The 25133-nt window shown below is 43.5% G+C and overlaps 2 protein-coding genes across 5 annotated transcripts in view; both read right to left on the reverse strand.

Moving 5' to 3' along the window:
* Positions 1 to 287: 287 nt before the first annotated feature.
* On the reverse strand, positions 288 to 20122 carry LOC123996934 (sulfhydryl oxidase 1-like). Its single transcript, XM_046300792.1, has 12 exons — positions 19649 to 20122; positions 16743 to 16843; positions 16300 to 16348; positions 16080 to 16182; positions 15335 to 15425; positions 14676 to 14821; positions 12937 to 13071; positions 12685 to 12814; positions 7465 to 7587; positions 6486 to 6624; positions 4912 to 5088; positions 288 to 2274 (listed from the first exon to the last, which is right to left on the reverse strand). The coding sequence occupies exons 1-12, from the start codon at positions 19935 to 19937 to the stop codon at positions 1355 to 1357; spliced, it is 2403 nt and encodes an 800-aa protein (XP_046156748.1). The 5' UTR covers positions 19938 to 20122; the 3' UTR covers positions 288 to 1354.
* Positions 20123 to 20682: 560 nt separating this feature from the next.
* Positions 20683 to 25133, reverse strand: part of cep350 (centrosomal protein 350) — a 39309-nt gene continuing 34858 nt past the window's right edge. For all 4 annotated transcript variants that reach the window (XM_046300796.1, XM_046300795.1, XM_046300797.1 and 1 more), the window contains 4 exons: positions 24432 to 24896; positions 24173 to 24319; positions 23946 to 24068; positions 20683 to 23847 (listed from right to left, as the gene is read on the reverse strand). In XM_046300796.1, coding sequence (XP_046156752.1) covers positions 23683 to 23847; positions 23946 to 24068; positions 24173 to 24319; positions 24432 to 24896 — 900 coding nt within the window. In that variant the 3' untranslated portion in view covers positions 20683 to 23682. The remainder of the gene's footprint in view (positions 23848 to 23945; positions 24069 to 24172; positions 24320 to 24431; positions 24897 to 25133) is intronic.

Below are 25133 nucleotides of genomic sequence, written 5' to 3' on the forward strand. Positions count from 1 at the left end.
CCTTACCCCACCCCCTTCCTCAGAACAAAACATTTGAATGTTACTCATAAGACCTCATGCAAAACATGAAGTGGAAAGCTGTGGAGGGACAGAAAAACATAATTATCTGGCATCTCAGGTACTTTGGATATTGATGGTATACTGCATGTACATTTGGTTTACATTAATCTATAGTTGTAGAGAGATATAAAACAGCAGAAAGGTAGTTAGTGTATATTCTAAAACAGTGCAATTTGCTCCAGGAGAACTATCAAAGTCCACTATTGAACAATTACAATGATGCACAATCTTAGCAAAAATAATTTTATTGATTGAGATAAGCAAAGCAAAACACAGTATCTCGAGTTGAGTGAGACCAGTAAGCCTAATGTAATGGACACCAGCCACAACCCCAATCCTGCTTATTTTGTACCCTGTGAACAAGTGCTGCTCTACAACACTTCTTTAATGTCTAAACTCTATTGTGCAAAGCTAATTGGGACATGTAAGATGCACTAGCCAATCAGACAATAGCATGGTATGGCCAGTCACAACATAGACCACTTTGGAACAGAATGTGTGAACCATAGAATTACATTTGACAACTTTACCTTTATTTAACTAGGCAAGTCAGTTAAGAACAAATTCTTATTTCCAATGACGGCTCAGGAACAGTGGGTTAACTACCTGTTCAGGGGCAGAACGACAGATTTGTACCTTGTCAGCTCAGGGATTTGAACCTTCCGGTTACTAGTCCAACGCTCTAACCACACACACACAGCATCTTTGTTTATTTTGAAACATCCACTTGCTTTATGCTAAAATCAATATGGATAATCTACTTTTAGGCACCGTTTTTCCAAAATGACATTCAAGGTACATTTCTCTTTGTAAAATCACATTTTCTAATAGAGGTTGATTTCTTTCTAAGAATATAAAATTGTTGTTAGAGTACACAGCTCATAGAACTCTTTGGAAAGGCTGGCAGTGACAGGTCTAAGAGAAAAGAGCAGTGCTTCTCATATTACATTAGGGCTTTTATCCATGAAACTATATCAAGTTATTATTTTTTCACATAAATTAATTTGTCATTATATACAGACTAAGAATTACAATAAATATCAAATAAACCCCTTTAGTTGTTTTCACAAAAAATATAAAATCCCATTAATTCCCTGGTGTTTTAATTCATCCTTCAGAAGTGGTCAAAAAAGGCTAAATATTTTGGAGTCATAAATTATTATCCTGAATGCAAGCACAATGAAGCAATCCATTGATGCAGAACATTACGAATCCTTCAGTTGGAGGGTTTCGGAACTGACCACAGCGTCACAGTATGGGTAAATCTACAGTAGCATTGCCAGGTAATGTTGACTCAGGGCAGAGCCACCTTGGCCCGTCGGAGCCGCCGGCAGTTCTTGAAGAAGAGGTACATGGCCAGCAGACACATTGAGGACAGGAAGTAGAGGAGCACACACAGGCTGATGTCCAGTCTGGAGAAGCCCACGCTCAGCAAGGACATCCAGCGCCTCTTGTTAGGGTGCGAGTATATCTCCAGAGCCCCCTCCTCCTCTGACCCAGTGTACTTGCCTGTCAGAATCCTCTTCTGCATCGTTTTGTGCTGCCCTAACAAGTCCTCTGGCTCCACGGGCTGCATCCCCAGCCGCAGCACTGGCCCCTGTTCCAGGCCGGCTCCAGGCTGCGGCTGCTCCTTCATCTGCAGGGTCCTGAGTTTGACACGGGAGGACACTCTGGCTGCAGCACGAAGGGCCTTGGCCTTGTAGTGCTGGTTGATGAAGGAGTCCAGGTCTACAATCTCCTCCTGGGGGGGCTTGAACTTCAACCCCACGATGCTGGGCCTGCGCTGGGGCTGGTGGGACACATCTGCCTTGGGCTTTACCCAAGTTGGGGGTTCAGATATCTGCACCTTTTCTCCTGCCCTCGCTGCCTCCTCTTCTGCTGGCTGTACTTTAGCCACTTCCTCCTCCTCCTCCGGCTGTGGTTTGAGCAAGGTGTCCTGGGTCTGTCTGGCCCTCCTCTCTGCTCCTCTCTTGGCCTCCTGCTCTTTCTCCTGATGCCTGGCGACCAGCCTCTCCTTCTGCCTGCTGAGGAGCTGGGCCTCCTCCTCCAGGTAGTCAGAGAGGAGATGTTCAGAAGAGAAGTGGGAGTGGAGGAAGGTGAGCAGCTCTGCCTGGTTCCAGGTGTGTTCTCCATTCTTAACCCCGTGACAACTGGGACACAGCTCTGGGGACGGCCACTGGATCTTAGGGAAGTGTGGATCCTCACTCAGAGCACCTGGTCAGCAGGAATGAGACGGTTACTTAAGTGTGCTTACTTATCAGAGCTAACATAAATGATACAGATAACACAGTCATGTTGAGAGGGTAAACTGTTTTGGTGGAAATATAAATGTATTAGGTAAAATTGACTGGTCGAATAGAAGGACATACTGATGACATCTCACGATAAAATTAAACTGATACCAAGACAACAGAGGTATTTTTGCATGCAGAATCTATGTTGATGCTTGAATACATTACAAAAGATCCATTTCTCCACATGGCTCATAATAAGCAGTAAGTGCAGTGTGTTAGCATCATGTGTGGATGAGTGTGTGATGTCTCAGTGTGTGTGTGTGAGACAGTGTGACAGGGTCTAACAATGATCAATGGGCTTCTGGGACGTCCCGGAGGGAGGGGTGGCGAGATAATAGACGTCGTCCAAGCGGACAGCTACCCCGCCCCCACCCCCAACCTCTCCCAGACCCCGAACCCCTTACCTCCACACCCCTTTGAAGACGGCCCAATCTCCAAATTGAATATGAAAGCAGGCACCTCCAGAGGGGAGCTCTCCTTTTAATGAATTACAATTTTTTTGCTTTACATGTTTCCTTTAGCCCCCCAAATGGAGGCATCTGCTAATAAATTGCTTGTCGTCGCCCATGCGAGAGGAAAGTCAAAGCTGCAGCAGTTCTGTCACTTTACAGCGCTGTCAATTTACATCCCCCGTCTCTCCCCCAGATTAATCTCAGTCATATGCATGTGTGTATGTACTCTGCATACAGCACTTTACATAAGAGATACATCAATTTTACTATGTCCTGCTGGGCTTGGGGCCTTTTATACATTTCACCAGCGTGACAGCTTTCATATCCCGTCCCCTTATGACGACATGTCTTTGATGTCTCTATTCTAACTACCTTGCCTTTCATTTCCAGGGGTGACTTTAGCAATAGTACTGATACAGTTTAAGTATACTATTGCTACTATAGTAACATAGGCTTGTCAGGGAATGTCATTCAAAGCATCCCATAAATATTAATGAAGTATAAAGAAATATCTATTTACCATATCAAAATAGTTTCTTCAGCACTAATTCTCAATGTGGAGATTTACTGTACAGGACACAGAGGAGCAGTATTAATGTAGGCAGACTGGTAGATTAGCAGAGTGATGCTCTACAAAGCAAACCAACAACATGAGGCTGATACAGTACAAGCTGCTCCAGTCGCATCTCCCTGCCCCTCTTCACTGAGCCCTGGCAGGCCCATGGCTCTGCTGTCTGTAGACATGCGTCTCTATCTCACCCTGTTGACAAGTGGCAACAGGACAGGTCTGCTGTTGCTGCCGAGCCGGGCTCGACTCAGGGTCTCTTTGTGCCAGCTAAATTAATTGCGTTGCTGCTTTACAAATAGGCCCCGCTTCATGCATGGCTGCCTCTGAAAGGAGGACAGTGGGAGCTGCTAAAGAGCCCCACTTTAGCGAGGAGGTGGAGAGGGAGGGGTGAGAGAACGAGGGGGAAGAGGAGAGTACGTTCCCCCTGGGGAAGACTGGGATGAGAAGCAGAGGCGTTTGTGAGGGGGGTGGACCGACGGAGGAGATACTGCTACTCAATGCTACCAACACCCCTGCCCCATCCCCTCCCCACCAGCCAAGCCCACCCCTTGAGGCCCTGCCCCCAAACCCCACCACATGTCACAACTTGAAGCATCCTGGTGAGGGTGAGGGATTACAAAACAGGGAAGCGTGATGAAGGTGACATGACGTGTGCCAACTGCTGTCACAAGCATCTTGGAAATTGAGCTCTTGGGCTGATGGTCCTCGCTCTGGGAGATTGTTGCCATATCAATTGTCAAACGAAAGATATGACTCTCTGGGGAGAGACAGACATGCAATCCTAATAGGGAGGAGTGTCTGGGGACCAGGAACAAGCACAGAAGGGGACACACACGCCCCTCTACCCTGTTATTCAGGACACAGGCTGTCCAGGGGATTGAGGATGGGGGAGTCACCACCACCACACAGAAACGACAACAACGTGATTCAACAAAGTGAGGTGATAATGACAGGCTTGTGCCAAATAAACTCAAATGATGGCCCTAACAGCCAACTCAGCAGCCATATAGTCCTCAATAAAATGACACGGACATCAAGGCTACAGTCTTGGCCGTTTGCAGTCTTTAGGTCATAGATTTAGTATTTACTGTTGACCTGTAGTGAGCTCTAGACAGGGCAGGGAATCTCAGTCTTCTGGAAGGAGGGCTAATCTCTGAGAGGAAGAAGAGAAGGGGAAGACTGGGTGAGGAGGAGTGAGGGGGGACAGCTGGTGTCTGCCCAGAGGATCGCCAGGCATATTATAGGGATTTACGGGTTAGGAGTAGAGTTGGGACACTTGGGGGGGGGGGGGTATGTAGGAGCCCTTTTAAAGGAGTGAGAGGCTGAAAAGTACAGCGGCCTGTGGGGGCCACATTTATCTAATGTTATTGTATGGACAATGGTGACCACTATAGGATACATTTCAATTTATCATAGTACTCTATAGTAATGTGATATATGCAAATTCTATACTTACTAATTAGCATATTATGTGTTGGAAGTTCAGTCTTAAAGACCAATCGTCCTCGATGGAATTAGCAGTAACATTTTTCCTTACCTGCCAGTCTATTGTTTACGTGGTTATGGTGGGACCAGAGCCACAGCACGGCAGAGGACAGTGTCCCCACATGGGACATGCTCTCCTGGGCCATGTTCTCAAAGTGGGTGGCACATGCCCGACAGCCAAAGAAACTGTGGATGTATGACCTCATCGCCTGGAGCACCTCCTGGGGGTCTGGGGAGAAGAACGCATAGGAGGAGGAAGTCATTAGCAAGATTAACCATACTTGTTATACACATCAGTATGATGTGTACTGTTGAAAAGGAGTCTAATATTGTACATTTGAAAATCGCAGCAAGGAATGTCTGTATATTGTTTCGTATACATTTAGTATGGCTCGGGACATATGGGTTTGGCACAACGTAGAAAAGGTGCACCGGTCCCTTAAAATGTTTTGCCAGTTATTTATGAAAGGCTTAAAACATCGAAACATGGACAACAGACATGGACAGGGATAGTGAGGAATTTTCCAGTTCTAAACTATTAGTGGATAATAACAAGGCAATAAAGGGCCTGGATCCTGATTCCCCTGGGCATTCCCACGGTGCTCTGATATCTTCCATGAATACCCGTATTTAGTCAATGTGCTCTGAAAAACAACGAGGTTGGCAGATGTCACCACCAGTACCAGCACCAAAATGTCTGCTGCAGGTTTTTGTTGCGTTTAATTCCCTACAGTAAAGCCTTATTTTGCTCTCAGATGATCCGTGGTGGAAGGGCGGAGGCCTAATCCAGAGGTCCATCCGCAGGGGGCCAGATGGACACCCCTGGTCTCCTGCTGGCCCATCTGCAGGTTATGTGACCCCCCTTTCCACCCCATCCCATAAGCCCTGGTATTAAGCCCTCCAGGAGCTGGTCAGCTGCCTCCATTATTAACCACTCATATTCCACTAATCTAAAAAATCCCTTTTGACCCACCCACAATTAGGGACGGTTTCAGATGCTGTTGTGACAAGAAAACAGAACAAAAAAAGTGCTTTGTATAGGCTACTTACGGAACTTAATACAGAAGTAAGTGTGTGTGAGTTGTTGTGTGGGACTGTCTAAATGGTGTGCAAGTGTGCGCAGTTAAATACAGTCACTGCAAAACATTCCACTAAACATTCCAGGCTAATTTGTTTACAAAGCCCCACAAAGCACTTATCCTCAGTTGGTCACCCCCCACCCTGCTCTCCCCTAGCTGGACCATATCCCTGTATTGAAAGCAGCAGCCCCTGTGTGAACGCTGTACACTCTTCTGACTGGCTCAATGACCTGGAGGGATCTGTCCCCAGAGAGCCATAGGGGTTCTAACAGACTGGAAACACTTGTGTCATGGTTCATCGCCTGGGCACAGTCAATCCTCCAAGACTGAATGGCTGCTGACTTCTGGCCAATTTCCTAGGAGGCGATGGGCTCTAAAGGCCGCATTAACAGGCTAACATGGCAGGAGGACTCGTTTTAGCTTCTAACAACATCCCTTTTCCACCTATTACCATTGTCCCAGGAACATTCCTCTTGAATTAACTGAAGTTTAGTGATCATGTAATCATAAAGACGTAAACAGCTGTTGTTTAGAGAGTTTTTCCTACCTTTGCCTGCAGCTTCCTCGGCCTGTACAGTAAGGACATGGAATAGGGTCCACATGCCACAGGGGTAACTTCTGAAGTTGGGCTTGGAGCCCTGGCAGCCCACCCACCTCACCCCCTCAGGCAGCGCAGCATTAGGTACCTGATCACACACAAACATTTATAAGCATTTTGCTTCACTCACAATAACATTTGAATATTTGATTCATTTTACTTTAACACTTCAAGATTGATTGATGTCGCCCTATCTTCTCATAGAGCTGTTTCCATCTAACCTGCTCTATCTGAGGATTCCTAAGAGGTTAGTTTACATTAATGAAAACAGGCCAAGTAAGTACATGGAAAATACATCTATGATTTATCTATGTTAAGTGGGAGCACGTTCTGTGCCATACTATTCTCATTCTATATCATGGCGATTCCAGGTTAATGGAAACGCCTCAACAGAGTGGTGAGATTGTGCTCAGGTCAAGGGAAGGAATCACTGGGAAAACATGCTTTGATCAAACAGCATATTTCTGACATACTATTGTTTCCTCCCTGCCACTGCCCAGGATTGCAGAGCCTGTGATTGACAGAATTACTTCAAAGTCGATAGTAAAGATTCGGTGTGTGTATACTGTTCGACACCAGTCCATTTCTTAGAGGAGCTTGTTCATACCTCTTCATTGATTCATTGATTCGGCAGCTAAAAGCTAATGATGTCACTAAGTGACTGGTCCAATTGGGGAACCTATAGGCATGTCGGCTTTAATCCAAAGTCAACAACACATACATTTTCCAATAAAACATATGCTGGCACAAGGTTGTGAGCGAAGATTTGTTTACAGCATTACATAAACCTACTTACCTGTGTGCTGATACTCTATGCCTGAAATATTTCAGCTATCACCTATAAAATCACTTGACTCTGGCTCATCAACAATATGGTGAGTGGTTCTGCCTCAGGCTTGTCTGATTGGCTGGCGTGTTGACCCCTCACCTCTGCAGTGTTGTCCAGAGCGTCCCTCAGAGAACTGTAGGACAGCTCTGTGTCCTTCTCACCGTTCAGCCACATGTCCACAGACTTCAGCAGGTTGTTCACCACAGGACGCCCAGGGAAGTACTGCCCAAGACAACATTACAGGTAAACATCAACATCATTAACTCCTCTCATTTCATACAAGACTATTAAACAGTATATTTTGTACTGTGTGGTAATAGATCATTATTACGGAGTTGGAAATCCATCTGTCTGAGTTTAGAAAATTCACCTAAACCCGCTTTTGCCATACGTAACATAATGTTTTCCCCCACTAATTTAGTAAAAACGACAGTGTATAAGACACCAGAGGATTCGTCGTGACTTTCTTGTACTGTTTGTTAACGTTCTCTATCCTCTGTCGTTGTCAAGAAGTAGGTTGACATTTCAGCCAAAAAGGCAAACTCCAATCCATCATTCATTGAATCAGATTGCTGAGTCATCACAAAACCCACTGATATCGCCAACTACTTGAATGACCTTTTCATTGGCATTAGCCAACTTAAGCATGACATGCCAGTAACAAATGCTTCCACTACACATCCCAAGTATAACTGACCAAATGATGTAAGTGTGGAAGAGGTGAAAAAGTTATTGTGTTCTATCAACAATGACAAGTCACCAGGGTCTGACAACTTCTTTGGAAAATTACTGAGGATAATAGCAGATGATATTGACACGCCTATCTGCCATTTATTTGATTTAAGCCTACTAGAAAGTGTGTACCCTCCGGCCTGGAGGGAAGCAAAAGTCATTCCGCTACCAATCAGCATATTAGCAATCCGTAGTAAAAAAAAAGGTGTTTGACCAGATATCAATTTGTTTACTGTAAAATAGCATTTGTAAGACTTTCAGCACGCTTATAGGGAAGGACATTCAACAAGTACAGCACTTACACAAATAACTGATGATTGGCTAAGAGAAATTGATTAAAAGGATTGTGGCGGCTGTTTTGACTTCAGTGCGGCTTTTGAAATTATTGATCATAGTCTACTGCTTTACACCCCTTGCTATATTGTGGACCAAGAGTTACCTGTCTAACAGAACACAGGGGGTGTTCTTTAATGGAAACTTCAACATAATTAGGAAAATTACCATTGGCTCAGAACAGGGCAGCACGGCTGGCTCTTAAAATGTACACAGAGAGCTAACAATGATATGCATGTCAATCTCTCATGGCTCAAAGTGGAGGAGAGATTGACTTCATCACCACTTGTTTTTATAAGAAGTGTTGACATGTTGAATGCACTGAGGTGTCGGTTTAAACGACGAGCACACATCTCAGACACCCATGCATACCCCGCAAGACATGCCACCAGAGGTCTCTTCACAATCCCTAAGTCAAGAACAGACTATGGGAGGCACACAGTACTACATAGAGCCATGACTACCTGGAACTATATTCCACATCAGGTAACTGATGCAAGCAGTAGAATCAGATTTAAAAAAACAGATATTGAACAGCAGGGAATGTGAAGAGACTAACACACAGGTACACACACACACACACACACACACACACACACACACACACACACACACACACACACACACACACACACACACACACACACACACACACACACACACACACACACACACACACACACACACACACACACACACACACACACACACACACACACACACACACACACACACACACAGAAATATTGTTGTATTGTGGTATTATACATTTTGTATTGTAGATATGCAGCTGTGTAATAATTTTATATGATGTACGGTTTTATATTTTGTGTAATGTAAGTGCCTTAATATGTTTGGATTCTAGGAAGAGTAGCTGCTGCCTTGGAAGCAGCAAACGGGGATACCTTATAAATACAAATACAAAGACAACATGGCGTGTGTGGAAATATAACACTGCAACTAACAGTGGCTATGGGAGGCAGGGAGGAAATCCCAGTGCCTTGTGTTTGAGACGGATGGTGACAGAAGGTCAGCTGAAGACAGGGAGGCATTAACAACAGAACAAGCTGATTGGGGGTGTAAAGCCACTTCCCATCCTTAAAGAACTCTTACAACAGCCACCCTGGAAGACCCATCACTATACTGCTATTGACTAGATTCTACAGGTCGACCTGGATTTAACCCTAATGGCTAAGAGACGACCAAATAAACAGTAGGCTGTCATGGCAACCTTCTCCCATTCAAAACAGAGGTAAGATGTCTCAGTCACGATGGACTATTTAAGTTCATTAGCATTTTCTGGGGTTGTCATGGCGAAAACTACTTATGAGGAGCCTGTAGATAACAATCCAATCAGATGCCCACACACATGTGCAGGCGTGTATGCACGCACACACCCACAAGAAACAGTCAGTGTAGTAACATCCAGCAGAGCAAATATGGTGGACCTGGAAGTGGGCAAGTGCTGCCCTTTTGCGGCACGGGGGCACAAACCCATCAGTGCGACACAGAGGCAGGGGCCTGGCCGGGGGGGGGCATCCCAGAGGTGCACCTTCTTTGATTTGTGCTGCAGAGTCTTTTCAATTTGCCCTGGCCATCTGTTCAGCAGCATTTGGGTGCCTGGCTCATGGTTCTATTCATCACTCTAACTGGATCTCCATTACACCAGGCCCACTTAAAAAGGCTCCTGGAGATTTACTTAACCCCTGTGGCTCACACAAGCCCCATACAGGGCTTGATTTGCTCCCTTAATCTGAGACATTCAGCTAAGAAGATGGTGTTTGGGTATTCACAGACAGAGATACCCAATCCTGTACTACAGGTGGGGTGTCAACAGGAAACAAAAAGAGGTCCCGCGTCAGCTGCTGCTGAGGAGGACAATTAGATCATCGGCCGGGCAGCCGAGGCGCCTAGGTCTGGGGACTACTGGGCACTAACCAGGCTGAAAAGCTCATTAACACATTTGAATTTAACAGCAAGGAAATTGGGTGAGGGCAGGCCAAACACTTAGCATGTTCTGCTCTCCACCTGCGTATCTATTTCCTAAATCATAAGCAAAGGCCAACATATTTGGCTGGGAAATTAGTAGTAATTTGGGCTGAAGTATTTGATTGGCAAACATGAACATATCAAGTGTGATGAATCAATGCTACAGTATACTGTATCCCCATCATGAAGGATCTCTCAGAGTGACCTCTTCTCTGGTAGTGCACCTCTAACCACTATCAGAGCCCCCACCTGACCCCCAAACCTAACCCCCTGCCCCCTCCCCCAGCCTCTCAGAGGACCATGACAATCCACTTCACCCGGCAATATGTCATCTTAAATCCGATTAGTATCAGCACTTGAGAAACCGCAGTCTCCTCTGAGAGACGTTCAAAATAGAATGCATCTGTCGGCCTGGCCCGGGGAAGCCCTTTTTAATCCTGCCTCATTCAACCTCAGGGACCAATATACATGCCACTGAGTAAAAGCTGCCCAACTGATTCCCTGCATGCAGCAGCCTAGTGGACCTATCTGTCATGCCCACAGCCCAGCCACAACCCAACAAACAAAGGCCTTTGTCCTACTGGTGGAGTCCAGAGGTTGGTGGGCTACCCTTACAGTATCACTGAGGCCAATCAGTTAACACAGCCACATTCCACCACCATCCACCTCCGCTAACTGCTAACCTTAGCATGGACACACTGAGCCAAGCGCCACAGGAGAAAGATGGATTTGGGCTCAAGCTCCCCCCTAAATCCTTGTTTTATTCCCTGGCCCTCCCTCGCTGCAGGAGGCTTCTTTCAAGAAAGCAGGATAGAAACGGTAATCCTAAAACCTCTTTGTAATGCTCTCATGCTTCCCAGATCCACTTTAAAAAAAATCCTCATATACATGTAGGGATTCATAAATCTGGATTCTGGTTGACAAGACAGTAAATCTAGTAATACTACAGCGCAAGAAAATATAACTTGTTTACATCCTGTCTGGGACAGAGATGCACTGTGATGTGGAAGCACACAGCACACCACAGATTCTATTGACAGCTGAGCGTGTCATTGGTATGAGACCAGCTGTAGGTTTTGTGCACAGTGACTCATTCTCAGGATGATCCAATTACACCAGTCACTCTGGAATTTTAAGAATCTTTGTTTGCTGTGACAAGCCGTGCGTGTTATCAAGTAGACGGGTAAACAGTGCTGTGCGGTCTGCCATTTGGTCACAACACTTGAAGGGATGACAGATTGAGCATGAACAGACAGACCATGGTTTTATACACATGGTTCACTTGTCTGTATTGGTCCAAACCATCCCTAAGACAGGTTGAATATAACCACTTTGTTGAGGCAATGGTCTGACAAACATCAATAAATGCTGCTGCAATGCCTGCTTTCTCTGCTACAGTCTCAGCAAGGACATTGCTGTGGGGCACTGACAAATACCACAGGGCGTTTGAGGTATTGACAAAACAAACTGAAGTTAATGGGGGGCTGGAGAAAAACCCTCCCACAGTCCGTTCAATCCCTCCCTAGAGAGTCTGAAATAATCAGAGATTGGTGGCGGAGAGGCCTGATGCACAGCCAATACGAGCAGGACTTGGGGAGGTCATTGTCTTGGGATCACTGGCACACTTCTGGGTAGCATAGAGCTGGGAGGGGAGGTGAGGGGTAGGGACAGGGGTTTTACCCAGTTCTAAGAAATCCTAATCAGGGTATGTCTGCATACAAAAACAAGAGGTGGGGAACCAATGGGAAGCAAATAAAGCATTTCCCCAAGAGAGCCTTTTGTGTCCTGTCAAGTCAATGGCCTCCAATTTTGGGCTCACCATTGAGAGTGTCATTCCTATTGTGATACACATTTTTGGGTGTGAAGGTATAAGCATGTAAAAACAATGTAATAGTAATAGTTATTGTACACTTCAACGGTATTACATTAAGAATTTTGAACCAAGTAACAACGGCACTTGTTCATTTGGTGAATTATATGGACCATATTCTCATATTTACTTTTTTTTAAAGCAAAACTGAATTAGAACTAATTATGCAGCTAAATGGAAGGCCTCTGTCTCACAACTGATATCCTTGAACAAATCCAAAGCACTGTCTCACTCTCCCTCTAGTGGTATGTCGTCATAACTGCATAGCCCTGACAACAGCCAACCAACCGTCTTCTTTAGGGCTGATCTGAACAGAGAGAGGATGAATGGGTGAGGTTAGTGTTCAGTATGGGTATGGTTTCGTTTCAGTGTGAGCAGCAAACCGGTCCACTCACCTTCGCTAGTACTGAGATGTACCGTCGTAGTGTGCTCAGTGCCTCTCCTTTGATGACAGGGTGAGCGGCCAGCTCCACGCGCAGAGAGTAGTGCAGCGTAGACTCCAGGTCTGACATATACACATGAGACCTGACGACACACACAATTCAACATTTTTGTCATGGAATCAATGGGGGTAAATCTTATACCTAAAAATTAGGAACTTATTTTTCTGGACACTATTACTGTTTTGTCAAGTTAAAATGCTTTACCTGTTGAATGGTCTCAATTGGTCCTCTGTTGTGTTTTTTGCAAGGTCAGAGGTCACTGGCAGTGGCTTTCCGGCCCGCACTACCCCAGGAAGCCTCTGGAGGGCGTAGGTGTAGAAGGTCCGGACCTCAAGTTGTCTGGAAGACAGCCAAGTAGACAGTCGAGTTCACAGTTAGGAAACAGGTGAAAAAGCCTTCCCACTAGAACAACAACACATACCTCACAGTATATTGTAGCTACAGTGGAAAAATAAGGTTTTTAGCTTCTCTGTCTAGGAACAGGATACAAGTGGTTGCATGTGCCAGGGCCTGCCCTCAACAGACCACAGGTGGGCCCCTGGTCTCCTCACTAAGCCCTCCTCTGGTGAACAGATGGTGCTGAAATACCATCACTGATCATTTCCCTCTCTACTAACCCTACAAAAGGAACAGACTGCTATCCCTCTCCCTGTTCTTACCAGCCAGCCAAACCACCCCGTGGGCCAATGAGAGCAGGAGGACGCTCCAGGCCTGAGTTCGCCCGGCCCACCCCTGCCTGGGACTCAATTACACTAGACTCGCTGGGTAGCTATTCATTGTGGGGTCCCCAGAGCACAGAGGCACGCGTCAGAAGGGGAGATGCACATGTCGGAGGGGAGGGGCCGCTTTCACCTGGGAGAGGCACACGCATGACGGATGTACGACTCCCCCCCCCGGATCAATCACGTATTCAATGGGCGACCATCTCTCGCAGCGCGAGGCAACGTTGGGATGGTTTGGCAGGTGAACTGCAGGAAAGGAACGCTATTGTATCCATGCAATAAATGAAACCCCCTCTGTACACCCTGGTAGAGGGGGGAATAAATAAATCAGCAATAAATGAAACCCCCTCTGTACACCCTGGTAGAGGAGGGAATAAATCAATCAGCAATAAATGAAACCCCCTCTGTACACCCTGGAAGAGGGGGGAATAAATCAATCAGCAATAAATGAAACCCCCTCTGTACACCCTGGAAGAGGGGGGAATAAATCAATCAGCAATAAATGAAACCCCCTCTGTACACCCTGGTAGAGGGGGGAATAAATCAATCAGCAATAAATGAAACCCCCTCTGTACACCCTGGTAGAGGAGGGAATAAATCAATCAGCAATAAATGAAACCCCCTCTGTACACCCTGGAAGAGGGGGGAATAAATCAATCAGCAATAAATGAAACCCCCTCTGTACACCCTGGAAGAGGGGGGAATAAATCAATCAGCAATAAATGAAACCCCCTCTGTACACCCTGGAAGAGGGGGGAATAAATCAATCAGCAATAAATGAAACCCCCTCTGTACACCCTGGAAGAGGGGGGAATAAATCAATCAGCAATAAATCATTTCCTTTTTGCATTTGCCAACTAAAAAGACTCCTCTTGCATGCCATGTTATGGAAATAAGCAAAACAAAGTGAAAGAAACAGCAGATTAATTCACGGGGTGAGGAATCATCATACAAACTATTATGATATTAATAATAATAATAATAAAATAATATTTTAATTCCATGATCCCATTAAGAGGCCAGATGTTAAAAGGCATCCTACTATAGCAGTGTATAACACAACACATTTATCAACAATATTGTTGAGTATTGAACTGTGAAAATAGAAGAAAAACAATTACTCTTGATGAGTAGGTACATTTGGGGTCCAGACTCTGAGGAAAGCTGAAAGTGATCTGCAGTTCTGTCACACATTGTGATGGTATTAGAGCAGCCACTCACACATGGAGCCTGGTGAAGATCCCACTAGGATAGTACAGGTAACAGGATGGGAAGTGGGTCACATTCAGTTTAGCCACCAGGCCATCCTCGGTGCTCAGGACCCTCCGCACAGCTATGTTCTCATACTGCAGTAGGTCCAGAGTCAACTGGTGAGGAAGAAAAACCAACACAGTAATGACCGACTGTCTGCATGTTGTTTCAAATTGGTTGTACTAGGCACACAAGTACACTGTTGACACAGTGACACAGTCAACATAATGTTTGCCTCCTATACAGCAGGGGTAGGCAACTAGATTCAGCAGGGGGCGATTTGTCAGGGCTGATGGTCAGGGGCACAATAATTTGTACATTGCAAATTGACCACAACTAAGTCCAAAAATAGATTCTATTTGAAAATAAAAATGAGACACGACCACATAGCTCTTTTTTTAATATATTTTTTAAATTGTGGGAATTCGTGGGAACAGATCCCCCCCCAAGAATCAAAACTTAGGGGAGCCCAAAAAATATCACTGTCTTTTGCCAACACCTGCTATACATAGAAAATGTTTTTTGTGTGCTTGTAAATGTTCACCATTTGACCACCCCAGGATTTTTTCTCCTCCATTTCCCATTTCCCTGAGGAGCATGTAGCTTGACTGATGCTAATTAATGCTTACCTCTCTGCCCACATATGAGTTAGAGGTCTCAAAGAGCAAGGCCAGGTGTCCCACACTGTTTGTCTCAATGAAGTTGTCAAGCTCTGCTCTGCTGTGGAGTGAAGAGGATAATACAATTTACATAGGGACCACAACATATCACTAATAGTTGACGATTGAAACAGCAAGTACATTTCTATTAAGACTTCATAGAAATTGAACAACAGCACAATCTGAGCATTGACATGTAACACACATGACAAGTGGTACAGCGCCTTCTTCAAAAGAGGAAGAAGACTTCATGAGCTAACACTTTCATTCATAAAAGAGGAATCAACGTGACCTCCTGACTGTTTCCTTTATTCTACTTCCTATGTTATCAACCATTATCTTGTAAAGTCATGGAGATAAATAACGCCAAAAGTAGAACTCAAGTGTCTCTTATGACGGTTTTGAGGAGTGTGTGAGTATATGTGCTGTGGCACAACCCAATAGACACCCTCATTTATCCATGAAAACCTTTAAACCAAGGGTGGTATTGTCACAATACAAATGGAAGTCATGATGGCCTAAGCCCTAGAGGTAGTGTGTGTGTGTGTGTGTGTGTGTGTGTGTGTGTGTGTGTGTGTGTGTGTGTGTGTGTGTGTGTGTGTGTGTGTGTGTGTGAGCGCTAGGATGTTTGTGTGATCAGAAGATGCTGCCTCTCCTCTCCTGCATGTATGTTTGTTCAAAAAAAAGAAGGGAAAAAAAGAAGAGGCTGCCTCACCTAGTAGTCTCCAGAGGGGGGCAGGCCGGGGGCCAGGGCTCTGCATGGGTCTCCATCTTATCGATGATCTTATGGCGTAAACCCCTCACATTACGAGGATATCCTGGGAGGATACAGGCACACAGGACTAATAAGAGAACATGTAGAAAAACACAGTTCAAAACCTCTCATACTAGCCATTCACCATCTGCCCCAGGAATTATCTAAACATTTGTATTACCTCTGAAACTTTCTCCCTTGGAGTCAGGTTTGGAGTAAGCGTGGAAGAACTGTCAGAGGGAGAGAAAGAGAGGATCAGATGGCAGGTCGCCACATGTTGACCACTGGGAGGAACAGGGGACACCCCTCCCCATTAAAACCCCTTCCTACTTTAAATCACGTGCAGATGTTGCAGCTCCCTCATTCATTCAGACAAATGGTCTCTTTGATCTGACTTTCACCGGACCACAAAAAGAAGAACTCAGACATTTAGTGATAGCAATACTATCACTTGAGATTAGTTAACTGAGATGTAACACTGTTAGTGTTTATGAGTCAAAATAGCTGATAATGAATGACTCACAATCTGTGATATGGTTAATTTTTAAACGTTGGATTCATTGGTTCCTGTGAAGTAAGACACTGAAAATCCATAAAGCTGGTGGAATATAACAGTTGAAGTACCTTCAGTGTTGGGTACCCGCTGACACCAAAACGGGAACAAACTGGCCCATTATCTTGATTAGCACAGTCTATGGCAGCTAAATCCACAGCCGGTTTCCACTCTAGGGAGAGACATTATAATTCGTTTCAAACTCAATGCACCAAAAATGCATAACTCCATACGATAGGGGTTATATAAATATTCCTCTGATTACTACAACTTCTAAGCACATACAATTATTCCATATGATCAGCAGGAAAGCAGGCCAGAGGCTGGTGGCTTCTCTAGATCTGAGGCCTTAAAATCTGCCTCATGGTTTGGGCCTGCTGCCAATAGGAAACTATGTCAATTTCAAACTAACTGCATGGGATTATTTTCCTATTACACAGTTAATTGGATCCTGCACATAGACTGAGACCTGAAATGCCAAAATGTATTCTAATTTGGGATTCCAAAGGATGGTGTTTGAACAAGAGTAGATGAGATGGACAGAATGTGAATTCCTAAATCACATCATATGCTCCAATAATCAAATGTAGAGTCTGCCTTCTGGGAGGGGAGGAATGAGATACTGGCTGTGTTGAACTCTGGAAAAACAACAAAGTCAGAATCACACAGCTCTTATCCCGCAATTTATATTTGAAAGTGGAAAAATACAGGAATATATATATATATATATATGTATATATATATAATTTTAATGATTGCTTTATTATTTTTTTAAAGTCAAGAAATACATTTAAAAAGTATGCATAGGCTAATACATTTTGTTTTAGAAATTGGATACTTCATACAGTCTCAATTTGCACTGCCGTGTGATGGGTATATAAAACATGAATACATACACTGCAATCGGTAAGTACTCAGATCCCTTGACTTTTTCCACATTTTGTTACATTTTAGAACAAGGCTGTAATGTATTTAATTGCCCCCCCCCCGTCAATCTACACACAATACCCCATAATGGCAAAGCAAAAACAGGTTAACAAATTTACACAAATGTATTAAAAATAAATAACTGAATTACAACATTTACATAAGTATTCAGACCTTTTAGTTTGTACTTTGTTGAAGGACCTTTGGCAGAGATTACAGCCTAGAGTTTTCTTGGGTGTGATGCCACAAGCTTGGCACACCTGCATTTGGAGAGTTCCTCCCATTCTTCTCTGCAGATCCTCTCAAGCGCAGTCAGGTTGGATGGGGAACATCACTGCACAGCCATTTTCCGGTCTCTCCAGAGATGTTCGATCAAATTCAAGTTCGGGCTCTGGCTGGGCCACTCAAGGACATTCAGAGATTTGTCCCGAAGCCACTCCTGCATTGTCTTGGCTGTGTGCTTAGGGTTGTTGTCCTGTAGGAAGGTGAACCTTCGCCGCAGTCTGAGGTCCTGCACGCTCTGGAACAGGTTTTCATCAAGGACCTTCCTGTACTTTGCTCCATTCATCTTTACCTCAACCCTGGACTTGTCTCCCAGTCCCTGACGCGGAAAAACGTCCCCACAACATGATGTTGCCACCACCATGCTTCACCGTAGGGATGGTGCCATGTTTCCTCCAGATGTGATGCTTGGCATTCAGCCCAAAGAGTTCAATCTTGGTTTCATCAGACCAGAGAATCTTGTTTCCCATGGTCAGAGTCCTTTAGGTGCCCTTTGACAAACTCCAAGCTGGCTGTCGTGTGCCTTTTTACTAAGGAGTGGCTTCCATCTGGCCACTCTACCACAAAGTGCAGATTGGTGCAGTGTTGCAGAGATGGAGAGATGGTTGTCCTTCTGGAAGGTTCTCCCATCTCCACAGATGAACACTGGAACTCTGTCAGAGTGACCGTCGGGTTCTTGGTCAGCTCCCTGACCAAGGCCCTTCTCCCTGATTGCGCAGTTTGGCTGGGCAGTCAGCTCTAGGAAGAGTATTGGTGGTTCGAAACTTCTTCCAATTAAGAATGATGGCAGCTATTGTGTTTTGGGGGACCTTCAAACATTTTTGTACCCTTCCCCAGATCTGTACCTCTACACAATCCTGTCTCGGAGCACTACGGACAATTCCTTCGACCTCATGGCTTGGCTTTTGTCTGACATGCACTGTCAACTGTGGGACCTGATATAGACAGGTGTGTCTTTCATGTCCAATCAATTGAATTTACCACAGGTGGACTCCAATGAAGTTGTAGAAACATCTCAAGGATGATCAATGAAAACAGGCTGAACCTGAGCTCAATTTCAAGTCTCATAGAAAAGGGTCTGAATACTTATGTAATTAAGTTTTTTCTGTTTAGAATTTGTAAGAAATTTGCAAACATAAAAAAATACTGTTTTCACATTGTCATTATGAGGTATTGTGTGTAGATTGATAAGGAAACCCCGTAATTGAATAAATTGTAGAATAAGGTGGTAAAGTAACAAAATGTGGAAAAAGAAAAGGCGTCTGAATACTTTACGAATGCACTGTAAGTGAAAAACGAAGACAAATTGATGGATCCATGTCGCAAGAAAGAACATTTACATTTGTTCAACCCATGACTTGTACACTTAACACATGACCAGTCAATTATGATTGGTTTACTAACAACCCGTTCAATAAGTTGTAAAAACCCCGCCTACGGTACTGTTTATGAATGGTCTTCCAGTTTATATCAAATTCATGAAAATGTGGTCATTTAAGATAAATTAAATTAAGGCACGAATATAATTTGACGTAATTAACCGGATGCCTTTTCGATTGCGTTTTTCACTTCGTAATCGAAACCATTGAGTAAAAGTAAATTAATACACGAATATAATTTTACACCTTCAATTACTCAATTTTGATGAATTTGGTGATATAAAACTTGAAACCCGTTCAAAAACAATACGAGTCTTACACCAGGAAGTAGGCGAGACTGCCATAGGCCAACACATTGAATATTATATTACTGGAAAATGCAAACCAACCTTTAATATCGCTTGCGAGACTTTTCCATACGGGAGAAAAAGCAATACAATGCCCGCACCAAGAGGCGTAAAACTCAACAACCAGTGCGGCTGTAGAATTGACCAAAACACTGTCCACATTATCCGGGGTTAAAACGACTACCTGATCAGAAGCGGTGTACAAGCCAGCTTCGGTGGTAAAAGGAAAAAGTAAACACACAAATAAGATAGTAGTTATTAATGACTCTCTCAAAGTTGCGTGTATTTTCCCTGTAAACCGAGACGTTGCACGGTAGCAGCGCCACGCCATCTTCGTATGTTTTTCTGACAGCCAGCAGGTCCGAGCAAGGCAACCACTGTATATGAAAGTTATAGAAACTTTTTTCCCTCGTCCAACTCCCTCCCCCAACCTCTGACCGCCGAAGAAGCAGGGCTACATTCATAAACAAGGACGGAGGTGATATAATTGATTTGAGCTTTGTTGATGTGAGTTGATGCATCCATATGTGAGAATACTTGCGTCTATGTATTTGGTTACATTTCTCCCTTTTCCTCAGCTGTTTACGAAAAAAGTGGCAGGGATTCCGCTTTGTTTGAATCACATATTGCCCCTTTAAAAGGGATTGGCCTGCAGAACTTATTCAATGTCCATGATCCAGACTTACTATCTGATAATTGACTTAAACATCTAATAATGACTTATCATAATTATAATAAAAACTTACTTCTCAATTATGATGATTTACTATCTCACAATTATGTATCTCAAAATAATGAGTGCTCATAATTATGACTTACTACCTTATAACTCGTAGTCAGACTTCCAAATGCTAATGTTCATTAAAAGAATTATGACAGTGTGTGGGGTATGGGAAGTTCAAGGTGTAACAGGACACATTGAGGCTATCCTGCAGGTTTGTTTATAATAATACTTATAATACACCTATGCAAATCACTCAAACAGCTGAAAGGCAAGCCACATTTGGCAAACTACACTTGAGGCACTGAGCACCAAAAGCAAGTGTTTTTTTTTGCAGGTAATACAACATTTAATATGTGGAAATAATGAAAGCTTTATTTACAATTTCAAAGTTCAATTTAGTTAACAAATATATATGTATACTATATACATATCCGCAAAGTGAACAATGTTTATTTTACAATACTCGTATAGGTTCAATAGTGATGGATTCAATATACAAGAACACCCCATAAAACTATGTACAAGTCTTCAAGTGCACCTGCGTCTCTCACAGTAGTACATTATTATAAATATTTATACACTTTAAAGATGCAAAAACATTTCGCTAGTCTACAGGCCATTTGATTATCGAACCATTTTTGCCTAATATCCATTTTTGTTTTGGAATTGAAATCCCTGTCCTCAAAGCAAGGCAACCCTGAAGAAGACACTGCATGCCGAAACATTGGTTGTTATTCCCATTAAATGTTTGGGAGCATAATACACGTGAGACTTTTTATTTTTTATCATTTACTCTCCATTAGTCAGCATCTCTATAAAAGTTGTTTGGTGAGCCTCAGCTTGTGCCTTTCACAGTAAGGCCCAACACAATCCGAGACAAGACAGCAGTTTGAAAACAATTTGAGGCATTTTGACTGTCCTATGGGAGGCCCAGAGAACTTCAACTACATTGTTATTCAATGAGACTACAAAGCTGGCTTGTAAAACAATGTATCCAAACAACAAATACTGCATAGATATAAATGGGACATTTCATCCCCAAACTACAATCAATTCAGATTTTTTTTAACCATTCTAGACCACCAGGAATTAACATTAAAGTCAGACAAGTCAGGAGTATTTTTCAGTTACCCGAAGATTATCACTTCCCAGAAAATGTAAATGAGCTAGTTAGTTTTATTAGTCGTATTTACACTCAGAAGTGTCATATTGCCTGCCTTTCACCTACACATATGGGAAGAATCAGAAACATCAGTACTGGAATTCTTAGTATAATGGTTGTCAAAAAAAATCTCATCAGGCTCAACTTGCCCCACAAATGTTCTGTCTTTCACTTAACTGGGAGGACCCAGAAATATCAATTGTAGGCTTATGAAATTCTTTGCAGTTGGGATTTTTTTTATTTAACTAGGCAAGTCAGTTAAGAACAAATTCTGATTTACAATGACAGCCTAGGAACAGTGGGTAACTGCCTTGTTCAGGGGCAGAACAACAGATTTTTTACCTTGTCAGCTCGGGGATTCGATCTACCAACCTTTCGGTTACTGGCCCAATGCTCTAACCACTTGGCTACCTGCCACCCCAAAATAGGGCATCCCTAAATGTCAATCCCTGGGGAAGTGTTGCAATACACAGCCTTGTGGAAATGCATTTCCTAGGTACAAATCAAATCATAGTTCTCTCATTAAACACATCTAGGGACCGGAAATTAGGCATATCATGGAGAAACAGGTTTCAAAGGACAATGTACAGTCAGAGCCCTAGTCAGAGCCCTAGCAATAGACAGTTTAAATATCTACCCCTTCGTCCGGTACAAGAACAGTGGTGGTAAATGCTAATTGGTATGCAAACTTTCATTACCACCATTAAAGTCACTTTGCTAACAGACATTACAGTTGACAAGCATAGTCATGCATGTTAAATTCATCTGTAGCTACATCACAGTATTCTTGGACTGAAGTAGCTAAAGAAGAGTAAGCCCTTGAACATCAAATGTTGAATGCTACGACCCACACAGATTAATCCATGACTCACTTGTTACCATGATGCAAAAGCCAATGTGTACGTGGACGAATGGCGAGAACACTTGGTTCCCTTACAGTATATCAAATGTACATCATCAGTGACATCCACAGAGGCATAACGACACAGAAGCTAGTTTATTTACCTACCATAAATGGCATTTGAGTCACTGATTCAGAAACATGAGAAATGCAATACTTCTTGTCTGTATTACATTTCTAATGTTTCTGAATTAGTGACTCAAATGCCAAAAGGCAAATTTCAAGGTGTTCTCTGATAGAACTATGCTTCGATAGACACAGAATAAGGCAGAGACTGAAGGTTTACCCAGTTGGGGAAAAGTTATCCTTTAGGTATTTATGAAAAACATGGTATATATGTAAATAACATTAAAAGAGTAGAGACATCACTTAAGGCCTATAAATTGTTTTGCTCTTCTTGAGTGAGGCAATTCATAATCATACAGAACAGAGGCACTTTAACTGAAACAGGTAAAAAGCTCATCTTAAGGCTTGAATCCAGCATGACAGAATGAAAGGTTTCTAAACTAACCATGTAGAACCTCTTGGTGTCTGTTTGTGGCCAAGAGGCTAGTTAAACAGGTAAAACGATGGAAGAAAAGGGACAGGGTTCAAATCCACCAATTACTAATAAGATATTTAAATATTAAATACAAATAGATATCTTTGCAGGTCTTTTCAACATTCCCTTTAAATCCCTATACAGTGAATTGCCATTTTCACATTCCCATTTATTTTTGTGCTTTGTTATTTCATCAGTCTGTTTTACAAAATGCTCAAATAAACTTTGTTTCTAAACATGTTAACAGCAAGATTACTTACAAAAAAAAAATTATAATCAAATAGTTCACAATAAATATCACAATACGGGAGGCAAAATATTTATTTGTATACTATAATTTAAAAAAAAGATCTGATAACCCCAATGACCCTTCCATACTCTATTAATCCTTATCGTCCTGTCTTTAGTGTCTTGTCAAATTACCCCTGTGCTCATTACAAAAACCATGAGTTTGTCATGGAACATTACATTTAGCAGCATTGATTAATTTAATGCAAAACTAGGTCTACTCCATCTTTGACTGGCCATGAACAGGTGGGCCAGCGTGGGAGGCTTTACATATTGGTTAAAGGCTGGATCAAAGATGTTTGGTGTAAGACATGTGGTAGATCCACAATTAGCTGATCCAAATCTGTGTAGCAGAGAGGTACCAGTTTGACTGAAATGAAGGCATCCGGAGATCATTGGCACATTGGCTGTGGGAGGAAATGTCTGGTGGAAGGTGGGTTTAAAACAGAGGTTTAAAAGCTCAGGAAAGGGCTCTTTTTGATCTCTTCTCCTGAATTTGAGAGAGAACTTCTGCCGTGTCCTTTATCAATGCATCAAAGATCCCGTCAGCCAACTGCATCTTGACATAGAGCTCATCTTCATCATAGTTCACCCACTGTGACTCTTCCTCGTGAAGCTCCTGGACCTGAAAACACACAATACTTACTACCAGAAAATAAAATACTTTTGAAATTGGAAAATTCACAACGAGTCACTCCTGAAGTTACTGTTCAATGCCCTTACCAGAATATGATCTACTCGATCCCGTTTTTTCCTCCCAAATTTCAGCATCTTCTGCCAATCTGTTTTCTGGTTGTGGTCTTTCTTCAGGCCATACAGCTTCAACACCTCGGTGGTGATGAACACCTTAGAAGACAAGGTTAAATATTACATTGTGATCTTAGCAAATCAAACCACCAACACTGAAGTGTTACCCACATTGGATGTCAGCATAAACATGGAATACACACCTGAACCCTGGTGATGTCGCCAGGGCTCATTACTCTATGGAAATAGGAGGAGTTCATGCGTCGAGGCTTCACCCACTGAGGCTGATGGGCGTTAGGATCCTCTGCAAAGATCTCCTGGATGATCTCCCATGTTAAGTCATAAACAGCCTGCAGATAAGCAAAGGTTATGTCAGTGGATACAATTCAATAAATTACATAGGTCTTGAAGATTTCATATAGTATCAATTGTTGTGGCAAATCCTTTTCAATGTGGTCTTACCTGTCTGTAGCTGCGAACACATTGACCTTTATCCTGGCCTATGGTATCGCAGCCCAGGAACTCCTCTGAAGGTTTGAGGACGGAGAGACCAGCGAGGGTCTGTTTGCCCTGGCCCAGTTTAAATCTGTCCCAGATCTCCTGGGTGGCAGCATGGACCAGTTTCTCCACTTCAGGGGCAGAGTGGGGAACCACCATAGCAGGCTGCTCAGGGAGCTTGGGCTGCAGGGGCAGCTCTGGTCTGGGTGGGGTCTTCACCTGGCATCCTGAGCCAGCAGACAGCCCCTCTTCTTCCTGCTGCTGCCTCCGTTTCTGTCTTTGCTGCTCTCTATGAGAGCTGAGGCCATAGTCCTCATCGAACCAGTCCTGCTCGTCTCCCAGTTCATCCAGTAGCTCGCGGCTCAGCTCCAGCTCAGCCAGACGTTTGGCCAACTCCTCCTGACCACTGGCCCCCAACACTGGACTCTCCTACAGAAAGAGAGGGGGAGGGAGGAAAGACAAGTCACTTACAGTAAAAAACAAAACAATAAAAAACTAAAAGTTTATGTTAGACTGTGATGAAAATAGAGCACCAAATTCAACTGTATATCTGTCAACATAAGCTTCTTGGTCCCAGTTGTCGTTGACCCTCGGACTCAAATAAATCGCATTGAGGTCTTTTGAGGTTAAATCAAGACAGGATGTTATCGATAGTGCTGCTAAATG

Source organism: Oncorhynchus gorbuscha, linkage group LG15 (assembly GCF_021184085.1).
Source record: "Oncorhynchus gorbuscha isolate QuinsamMale2020 ecotype Even-year linkage group LG15, OgorEven_v1.0, whole genome shotgun sequence".
Classification (NCBI taxonomy): domain Eukaryota; kingdom Metazoa; phylum Chordata; class Actinopteri; order Salmoniformes; family Salmonidae; genus Oncorhynchus; species Oncorhynchus gorbuscha.

Coding starts and splice junctions, on each gene's coding strand:
- LOC123996934 (XM_046300792.1), bottom strand. CDS start 19,937: ATGGCGTGGCGCTGCTACCGTGCAACGTCTCGGTTTACAGGGAAAATA. Junction 16,844..19,648: donor TCTCGCAAGCGATATTAAAG/GTTGGTTTGCAT, acceptor GTCTCTCCCTAG/AGTGGAAACCGGCTGTGGAT. Junction 15,426..16,079: donor CCCCCTCTGGAGACTACTAG/GTGAGGCAGCCT, acceptor TTCACTCCACAG/CAGAGCAGAGCTTGACAACT.